Source organism: Chiloscyllium plagiosum, chromosome 10 (genome assembly GCF_004010195.1).
Source record: "Chiloscyllium plagiosum isolate BGI_BamShark_2017 chromosome 10, ASM401019v2, whole genome shotgun sequence".
Taxonomy (NCBI): Eukaryota; Metazoa; Chordata; class Chondrichthyes; order Orectolobiformes; family Hemiscylliidae; genus Chiloscyllium; species Chiloscyllium plagiosum.
In genome coordinates, this window is record NC_057719.1 from 37,186,992 (window position 1) to 37,198,287 (window position 11,296).

An 11,296-nucleotide genomic window follows, 5' to 3' on the forward strand; every position below is an offset into this window, starting at 1 on the left:
TTTGTTTATTACCTGATTGGTAATTTGAAAACTTCCAGAAAATCAAAATACATGACATCAGCTCATTCCCCCTCATAACAGTCTACAATAAATCCAAACTCAAAAGCTCAAAAATCCATGTTGATACTGCCCAATCAGATAATTATATTCTTACTGTCTTATTATCATATCCTTTAAAATAGATTACAGTATTTTTTTGCTGCTACTGACATCAGGCGAATAGATGTGTAGTCTCTTAATTTCCCTCTCTCCTTTTAATTAATGAAGTTACATTTGCAACCTTCAATCTGTAGGCACCATTCAGGAACCTACAGAATATTGAAGTATGACCAGTGCATTTGTTATCTCTACAGTCATCTCTTTTAGCAGGCTTAAATGTAGATCATCAAGTCCTAGGGATTTATTAACTTCCAGTCTCATTAACTTCCCCGATCCTGCTTTTTATACTGTTCTGATTTGTCATTCTCACAACGCTCTTGGATCACAATTATTTCTTGGAGATTTCTTGCATTGTCCGCCATGAAGGCAGACACAAAATAATTGATTAGTTTTTCTGTCATTCCCTTCCCTAACATAAACTTTCCTATCTCTGCCTACAATGTATCCATATTTACCTTTGTTGACTTTTTTTTTAACATACTTATACAAGCTTTTACAGTTCATTTTTATGTTCCTTGCTAGTTTACATTCATAATCTAGTCTCCCTTTTCTTAAATCAGTTTCTTGGTCCTCCATTGCTGAATTCTAAAATGTTCCCAATCTTTAAAGTTTCCAAAACCAGAACAGTATGGATGCTGGCAATGTAAAATCCACACAGAAAATGCAGGAGAACCTCAGCTGGTCTGGCAGAATTGGCAGAGAGAGAAACCAAGTTCATGTCTTGAGTCCAATATAACCCTTGCTCAAAAGAAAATTATGAGGAGAAAGTGAGGTCTGCAGATGCTGGAGATCAGAGCTGAAAATGTGTTGCTGGAAAAGCACAGCAGGTCAGGCAGCATCCAAGGAACAGGAGAATCGACGTTTCGGGCATAAGCCCTTCTTCAGGAAGGATTCCTGAAGAAGGGCTTATGCCCGAAACGTCGATTCTCCTGTTCCCTGGATGCTGCCTGACCTGCTGCGCTTTTCCAGCAACACATTTTCAGCTCAAAAGAAAATTAAACTACCTGAAAGTGTTTCTACAAAGATTACAATTTAAAGAAAAGGGGGAGTATGTAAGGTAATACTGGAATTCACCTTTGTCATCAAATATGAAGCAACAGTGCCATAAACTGGCAATTACTGTTCATTTTCACAGGTTGCAGCACAAACCGTACAGATATTCTCTTGTACAGAACCGTTCTATTTTTGATAATAGTTCATTTTCACATTACACATATATTGATGTATGACTAAAAATAACTAACTCAAGGAAAAGCTAACCACATTTCTAATTTTGCACAATTAGAAATATTTTAGGAAATTAAAATATAACTACTTAATTTGGCATGTATGTTATGTGCTTTTAGTAGGAGATGGTGGCGCACTGGTAATGTCAATAGAATATGATCCCAGTTAATGCTTCAGGAACACAGGCTAAATCCCACAATGATAACTGGTTGAATTTACTAAATCAATAAATATGGAATTGAAAGCTAGTGCCAGTGATGGTAACCATGAAAACTGTCATGACTGTTGTAAAAGTCAATCTGGTTCACTAATGTTCATTAGGAAAACAAATCTATCATCCTTACCTGATTTAGCCTATATTTGAATCCAGGCCTTCAGATGTGTGACTGACTCTTAAAATCCTATGAAATGGCCCTAGCTTGCCACTCAGACAAACAGCAATTAGGGATGGACAAGAAATTCTGACCTTGATGATTTATTTAAACTCTGCTGTGTTGTTTAATATTACAGCTTATAAAAAGTGACATATTTTGAAAATTGCTAATTAAGATTTAGTACATAAAGTTTACAAACAATGTGTGGCCAATAACTTTATTGCTCATTAAATATTTGATATAAATAAGATGTATAAATAGCAGAGGTATATTTATATAAATATTCAATTCATCCTGTAATAATGTCTTAGATCTTTTCTATAAATAATGCCAATAAAACAAAAAATTATATTAAAGAAGTACTAATAAATGAAACTTTTTTAAAAATTGATGCTAAAGATTATTTGTCTAGAAGATAAACACAACCTTTCAATGATTTGCTACAATTCAGATACAGAGACCTAATATTATTCTTGTGTTGGACATAATTTATAATAAGGAAAATTCAGAAAAACATTATATCCAATTGCAATAAGTTGATGACACAGGAGTTGTCAGTGGTGTCAACATAATAATCCTGTTCCTGACAACTGTATTTGTCACTATTAAGATTGAATTCAAGTACACAATATGTCAGTGTTGAGGCCAGATTCTGTTCATCATTGACCCCTCTCTTCCAGCAAACCATCCTTCTCTTCCACTTTCTAATTAATTACCTCATCCATTTTTTGGTGAAGCTACATGTAAGCAAGCTTAATAAGAAACACACTAAGGATAAAGAAAAAATATTTTAGCTTTAAAATAAAACTCAAATCTACTTGCACCAATGAATCAGATATTTAAAATGACATAAATTCTAATCCATTACATATGAGGTTTCAATTCTGCTCATCATCTTTAAATATGAATGAGAAAGATCTGACATTCTACTTGCTTTTTATAGAATATTACAGACATAGCATTCAGCCGTTCGATAAAAAATAAAGCATTGACACAGTAGGTTTCCTACCTGAGTTCTTCAGTTAGATACATGGCCTAATATAAAGGGTAGATCCTTTTGAAGAATTCAAAAAAAAAAGCAAATCAGCATGAATACATCTCTGCAATTTCTAGAAATGACTGAGCCATAAATATGAATAAAAAAGGATTTTAACAATCAATATGATGCCTTTCGGTTAAGCAGAAAGAGCATGCCTGCAGTCTTCTTGCCAGAATGCTGCACATTATGATCAGCTTGTAAGGCTGAACCATGTGATGATTCCAGCAAGTTTCATTACTCTGACAGCTGTACATTCACTGAAACATCTTTAATGAATTCTTCCACATTTATCATTCTTTTTGTACACAAAATTTAAAACGGTAGCTGTGACAAGCTACATAATATATTATCCATATATTTACTTTAGCCATTTCACAGATGCTGCAGAAGACAGATATTTACGCAGCATTATGTTGTATTAAAATGAAAACCTACTCCTGAGAGATCTATGAAACAGATTCCATGGGTGGCCATTGTTTAAGATGCAGTTGAAGGTCAATGGCTTCTTTCACTGTTGTAATTTATATGACGTTTTTTCAGATCTATAAATAAATCAATGCTGACATTTTATTTAACCAGGTTCAAAATTTCGTACAATTGATCATTTCTGTTTGGAGAAAGATAACATTTATTTGAAATGATCCTGAGAGACCTGGTAAACAAATACTTGTAAAATCATAACGTGTTAAGACCTACGATGGATTCAAGAACAGTGCCCCAATTAGTTAAGATTTCCAGCATTGCAGAATTTTTCTTTTGTTCCAAATAAACTGTTGGAGCTTTGCAATCATGTGAAAATCTTGGTGTACAAGAGAAATGCATTTCACACTGCAGGCTTCAATTTTCTTTAAATTTTGGACAGTGACAATTAAATCACCTTCCATTATGTCCTGGATTTTAATAAAAACATTGACTTTAAAACAGCTATTGTCTTTGTCTTTATAAACAATAATTATTTACTTGCAGGAGGTCCTCAATTATAATAAATGTTATAATCACTGCACAGCTTTTGTTTCACTGAAAACATCTGGTTCTCCCTCTAGTGACTGGATGAAAGCACTGTAAATCATTATGACTTTTTTTACTCCACTGATTATGAAGCAAGGACAGATTTCACTGCCAATCTCAAGTTGCCCTCAAGAGGTGGAAGTGCATCTTTTTGAACTGCTTCAATGCAGCTTCCACAAAGCTGGTTGGTACAGAATTTGATTAAATGACAATGAAGAAACAGCAATAAATGTTGAAATTAGCTTAGTGTCTGATATACAGGTTACCATGCTCCCAGAAAATTGCTTTCTTTGTCCTACTTGGCAATGAAAGGTACAGGATTGAGAAAAAATGCTAATATGCTTGAAAATTGATGCAGTGTATCTGTAAATAACACACAGCAATAGTGGATGTTTACGCAATTGCATAAGAACATTAGAATTAGGAGCTGAGTAAGACCCTTCAGTCCCTTGCACCATTCAATAGAATCATGGGTTTACCTTACAAATTAACCCTGTATTTTTGCACTCCATACAAATCATTTAGTCCCCGAGAACTTCATTTGCTTCCAGTGATCTATTGTCTTCAATATATGCAAACAATTGTACATCAAGGCTTTTCTAGGGTATAGAATCCCAAAGGTTCACAACTCTTTGAGTAAAGGAAGTTCTCTTCTTCTTAGTTTGAAATGGAGAATCCAGTATGCTGACTCTGCAATCCTGTGTTTTAGATTTTCCTGCCAGGAGATAAAGGGCCACTTAAGTGAACTATGCTTTCCTGTACAGCACAAGCATCGTGCATGTTGTTCTGGCTACATACATTTAAATAAGTGAAATGTATTCCATTACGTCCTTGCACATATCTTCTTGTTGATGGAGACACTTTAGAGCTATTTACCACCAAGCAATTAATTTCTGACCAGGGTGAATAGTCACATACCTTATGTGACTCATGTTGCAATGTCAATGGAAGAAACATAAATCAAAATTACCAGACATAACAACGTACTGTGCAAATGCCACATTATTAACAGGGTTGTACTTTACATTACATAAATCAGGACTTACACAAATTGAAATGTTTTGATGGGCAAATGATTCTTCCAATAAAATGATAAATTTCAGTTTAAATATGTCTTTCAAACCAAAAACAGTTGCATCATCCCTGTAGATATGTGGCACCAAACGTAGTTTCAAAGCTCTCTAATTTAGCTACTCATGTAAAGGATTTCTCACTTTGCCCACCCAATCAATCCGGCCCTTGGGTCATGTTTACCACCAATTACATTTCATCCAACATCACCTGAAACAGCAACCTGATGGCACACTCCTACAGCATATCCCTAACTAGGCTAATGACAAGCTGGATGGCATAGATTCCCCAGAGATAGCTTTATCTGATCCTTTTAATAAGCCTTGTTAAGTGGTCTGATTGGGTTTGTAAAAACCAAAGCAACCGCAGTACAATTGTCAATACGCAATTCCTGCTATAAACCTTTCAGTTTTGAGTTCTGTCCAACTATATTAAATACCTACAGCTTCTTGTCAGCATACCTTCTTCGTTCTCCCTCTGCTGCATCTCTACTTGTTATTTGCAGCTGTCTTCTGTGTTTGATCACAGAGCTTTCATATGCTAACTTACTTCCCATTAGTACAGCTTTCAGGTCAAGGGTCATCAGGTCACACAGCTTGTATTGATTATTAATGAAGACAATTACAACTGATCTATTCAGAATTGATACAAACTATTAAATGCCTTCCTTTTCGAACATTCATCTAACCAATTACAAAATTTCTTAATTGTGCTCTCCCCGGATCAAAGGTTGTCAGATTGGTTAATTTGAGTTTTTGGTCAATGGCGAGTCTCCCCCTCACCCCATTCCATTTGCACCACAGCAAACTGCTTCATAAATTATACATCCTGTTGCTTATCTGAAAGTAAATTGCTAACTTAAGGCTACTTCATAAAGAGTGAAATGAATCACGGTGTCAGACTGCCACAATTACACCACGACGCTAGACTGAATCAGATGCTTGAAAAATACTCCCAAATGACATTCACCTCATTGATTATTAATTCTCTTCATTTAAAGGATGCACTTGAACTAATAACAGCAACTTTTAGGATGAGAATTAAGGAATGTATCTATTCATTAGAAACAGATTATTGAGTGAAGTTGATGTTGTTGTAATGAAATGGATGCAACTTTGTGCCATTGCATAGTGAATCTTTTTCCATGCATTGGGAAATATTCAGACTAACATCACAATATAATATGTGCTTTAATACATGTAACTGAGAAAAATAGTTTTGAAGTTGAGGACTACTGAATGAGTATTGGAAGTTAGTCAGACGTCAGGGGCATAATCACATTAATAATACAGGGTTCAGTAATTCTTGAATATGATGTAGAGATATCATACCATAATAATATTCTCAAACTTTAAAAGAAGATTATCTTGATAACAAGCAAAAACACTTTACAGAGTTGAATGAACTGGTTTGAAGGTCCTTTTATCTACATTCATCAGTGAAGAACCTTGCTTATTTTTAAACCTGAAAGATGCTAAATGAATGCGGTGTTACTACAGTACTTTCTGCCTTACTGCACTTTACATTTATAAAACACATCTGTCTCCGCATTGAAATATATGGAATTTATTTACTGTTGCAGTATAATTGATTTAACAGGCAAAACAATGTCATGTGAGTACTATAGAATGTGAGAATGGGTGAAATCTTCCCAGTCTCTGAACAATATGGGTAATGCTGATTCAGATCAGAAAATGAGGCAAAAATCAGGGAAATGAGATCCTCAATGTTGACAAAAAAAATTCAATTCTGTACCTTAGCTTTGAAAAGACAGTCAAGAACCTCACTAGTGAATGGTGAGAGATCTCTATGCATTTGTTATTGGTACCCAGTATCGCCTTATTAATAAGCAATTTCCCATTCTTCTACGACCAGATAGAAACTAGATGGTAATAATTCTTGGCAATGAAACTCAAAGTGGACATCTGGCAGCTCCAACACGTGGCGTGCTCCTCGGGGCTTCAATTGTGAACAGCAGTCACCAACATTTCAGGCTACTCTATCCCATCCACACAGGTTGGCATTGGACATGTATCAGCCTCACCACAACATTATGACACATCTCTTCTGCATGTTGGAACACACCAACACCTTCCATTGGAGTGCTGCGGCTGCCAGTGCACTTTGTGTACAGGGATAGGGACCCATCTCTGGACCACGTTACATCTCAGGGCTCTTCACTTCCCCTTTTTGCACTTCCTCGCTTTGTGCTTTCACTTTCAGATGCTCACAGCCTTTCTGTCTTTTTGCACTCTGCCACTTCATTCAAAACTTAAAACCTTACAGTACTTCTGTCTTGGCTTGCTAGTTAGTACAGATGCAAAGCTAGGCAATTTTTCATGGTTGTCAGCATTGATCAGTCACGGGATCAGAAATGTTGCTGCATAGCACGATGTTGTGTCAATATCATCCCTACATCATGAGCCAACAGCTATACGGCAGGCACACTACATGTGATTCAACTAAATGACGATGTTTCCAAGTCTAAGAGAAAAAATTCTCATTCTTGTCAAGGGGACTGTCGTCAGTCAGGGGTCTTACCACATTCAGTCATGGGCAGAGTCTGAACTCAGTCCAGGGCCTTGGACATAATTGATCGGCCTCTTGGAATGGTCAGGGTCAGAGGTTCCATATCTCTGCAGCCCAGGGAACTAGGCCAGACCTGCATGTCCTGTTTAACTTGGTCTGGGATTCTCAGTAAGTCAGTCTGGGAGCTCTGCAAGGATGAGACTCATCAGTCAAGGCTGTCTACCCAGGTTAGTCAGAGCAGTGGGCTATGGTCAGTCGTAGGGGTCTGCCAAATGAAACTGAAGGGCATTAGCAAGGGAGGTTGTTATGGTCAGAAAGTTGGAGAATTGTAGAGATTGAATGCAGCGTGCTGGGATGCAGAATTGTAGATGCAGTGTGTGAGGTACAGATAGACGTGAAGAGGAAGGGACAATGCAATATTTATGGATGGGAGACAATAGTGCATTGGAGGATAGGGATAATGGTAAAGGTAGGGTCATCGATAGTTATAACCACCCTGGGCCTTGACAAGGAAGGACAGTGTGGCATGGCTAAGCTATACACATAGGGTTCAGGGGGTAACATTGGGAATTGAAGACGTAAATGAAAAAGTTATAAATGAACTACAAGGTATCAGTAACTACCAGACTACAGATTCCTACTCTGCTTATGGGGCATAGCTAGTGCTGCACACACCGGATTAAGGTCCATATGTCTAATGTCCATGTAGAGACCCGCCTTCTCAGAGTCCTCCATGTCCCATTGTATTGAGGACATTGTTAAACAGTAATCTGTGTAATGTGAATGTTGACTGTTCACATTACCTAGGCCCTATACTGTTTCTGATATTCCCGCCACAGGTTCTTTGGAATGGTGACCAATGGATCCAGTCACAGCTGGGGTCATCGTCACTGTGGCTGCAGTGCTAAAAATGTGCAGAGAAGTTGAGGATGAACAAGCCAAGTCCAATGATTGTCAAGCCGCCTTCATACAAAGTAGTCACAAATGAAAGTCCACTCAATATGAGGAGAGAGAAAGCCCAGGGCCACGTTCACTAGATGAATGAGGGGCAGTGTTACTTTAGACTGTGGATGTCTGGGACACCACCACATGAACTATGTCAACTGCTGAAGTAGATCTTGAGGAGGTGAGTGGCCATCCTATCCTTGGGATTGCCAAAGTTTCAGATGCACCATGTTTTTATAAAATTGGCTCCCAATGAACCACTTCGACCACTGTGGCATCTCTTAATGCACAAATGTATCAAGGCTGTTACCAATGCAATTACTGATGACACTATCTCATTTCTTAATGACAAGACCAGTGCTGCAGCCTGGGCATTAATAAAACAGGGTTCCATTCCATCAGTGTATAAGTCAATTGCAATCATCTATACCACATTCTTTAAGTCTGCACAAGGTACCCTGGAACTGGCCAGGGTGCCTATATCCTTAAGAACCCCTCTGTTTGTGCTTCATCCCAAAGGCTAAATGCTTTACAAGGACGGCTGCTGGGAGTGTAGGGCCAACCTTTGTAAATATGACAGAGGACTCCACCTTGCAACTCCCCAGCCAATGCTGAGTCTACATTGTTCCCAATCATCAACCAGGGCTATCATGAAGGAGACTACATGCCTTCTGAAGATGAGGTTCCAATGTTTGGATCATTGAGGGTGGATGAGGAACTTGCAATACACTCCAGACAAGGTACGGCACAGAATTCTGAACGCCACGCTCTGCACAACTAAAGCAGGTAAAGGGGGACAGGATGGACTGAAGAGCTTAGGGAGCAGCAGCAGTCTTTCAAGGAAGAACATTAGGCCATTGAGCAGGAGAAACATTACCTACTGCATGATAGAATGATGCAACATGGACTTAAATAAATGTTACTAATCCCACTTCCTTCCCTCCCCAAAAGGACTAATACAGCAAAGTAACCAGGGTTTTATTTTTAAAAAACATGCATACTATTTTATACATGTCACACAAAATTAAAATAGCATATTTTAATTGATTACCTAATTATCTTTCTCTCTTCTTCAGCATTTTCTCATGTTACATGGTGTCACAACAGTGCTTCTCCATCTCCATTCATATCAGTCATCATTTTTGGATTTGGTGGGTGGTTTGGCAGCCACTAACAATCCCCATTTATCTGAGCTGGGGATTGCTGACATGCCTGCACTGATGCTTGAGCTTAGCACTGGCATGGAACTCGAAACTGAAACGTTTGGCTTAGAGGCAGGTGCACTACCATCTGAGTCTCAATAATATTTAACCTCCTAATTTATCATATAATCATTTTGAGTTGTAGTCCAATGCAGTAATTAATATGTCAATAATCCTTCAATGTGACACATGAAATATCTTTCTGACTTCCCTCAACATTATTATTTCTGTAAATTATCTTCAAATACCAGTGTTTTATTGTCAGACAATTCCCCCCTTCCTTTTTCACAGTAACAGCAAACTCCTATTCAGTGAAGTGCATCATCCTGCATTTCATATTAATTCCTAATAAAGTCTATTCATATAATTCGCTCTCAGTGACAACAGGAGTGAAACGTTTAATCTATTTCATTTAGATATAAAATTGAGAGCTGCAATTTTGCTGATTGGTGGTTTAACTTCAGTATTCCATTTAAATGTTGCATACTGAAATTTACAATGTTTCTACACAATAAAAAGCCAGGGCACTTACTGCTGCATAAATGTCTAAAATACTAAACACCTTAGATATGAGACCGGTCCCACAACTTGATACAGCAATCCTTGCAGAACTTGAATATCTCAATTCAGTACTTATCTTGGGGTAGAATTAATTTGCTATAAGTTCACTTCATTACACCTCTGTAATTTATCTAAGATATCCACAACTCTGAAAAGGTTTTGATTTGCATCCAAAGCTGAAAATATTTCATGAAAGAAAGATTTTCATGCCTGAGAAGTATATTCAGGAATTGAGGCTATTCTTTGTTTGGTATTTCAACATGAAATGTTATTACGTGCGATAAGTCATATCATAATACTCAATGCAGTAGTAAATACAGCATTCAAAAGAATCCTCTTGGAAGGGAACATTTTCAAAGTTATCTGCAGTCTGATTTCATAATAAAAGACACAGCATTACTGGTAAAAGTAATTAAGTGACATAACTACATATGGGTTTGTCAATTCAAAAATACCTTGAAGAATAGGGAGAGAATAGGGTCCTTCAAAGATCAGCCTTGTGTGGAGCCACAGAAAATAGGGGAGACACTGAATGAATATTTTGCATCAGTATTTACTGTGGAAAAGGATATGGAAGATTTTGACTTAGGGAAATAGATGGTGACATCTTGCAGATTGTCCATATTACAGAGGAGGAAGTGCTGGATGTCTTGAAATGGTTAAAGGTGGATAAATCCCCAGGACCTGATCAGGTGTACCCAAGAACTCTGTGGGAAGCTAGAGAAGTGATTGCTGGGCCTCTTGCTGAGATATTTGTATCATCGATAGTCACAGGTGAGATGCCGGAAGACTGGAGGTTGGCAAACATGGTGCCACTGTTTAACAAGGGTGGTAAAGACAAGCCAGGGAACTATAGACCGGTGAGCCTGACCTCAGTGGCGGACAAGTTGTTGGAGGGAATCCTGAGGGACAGGATGTACATGTATTTGGAAAGGCAAGGACTGATTAGGAATAGTCAACATGGCTTTGTGCGTGGGAAATCATGTCTCACAAACTTGATTGAGCTTTTTGAAGAAGTAACAAAGAAGATTGATGAGGGCAGAGCATTTGATTTGATCTATATGGACTTCAGTAAGGCGTTCGACAAGGTTCCCCATGGGAGACTGATTAGCAAGGTTAGATCTCACGGAATACAGGGAGAACTAACCATTTGGATACAGAACTGGCACACAGGTAGAAGA

General features: G+C 37.8%; 1 protein-coding gene across 5 annotated transcripts in view; it reads right to left on the reverse strand.

The window, feature by feature from the left end:
• LOC122553525 (ena/VASP-like protein) overlaps positions 1-11,296 on the reverse strand; it is a 279,390-nt gene that overhangs the window by 217,366 nt on the left and 50,728 nt on the right. For 3 of the 5 annotated variants that reach the window (XM_043697425.1, XM_043697428.1, XM_043697424.1), the window contains one exon: positions 2,770-2,814. The exons of the other annotated variants lie outside the window; for them this stretch is intronic. In XM_043697425.1, coding sequence (XP_043553360.1) covers positions 2,770-2,792 — 23 coding nt within the window. In that variant the 5' untranslated portion in view covers positions 2,793-2,814. Of the gene's footprint in view, positions 1-2,769; positions 2,815-11,296 lie in introns of those variants that run through there. 5 annotated transcript variants of the gene reach the window in all.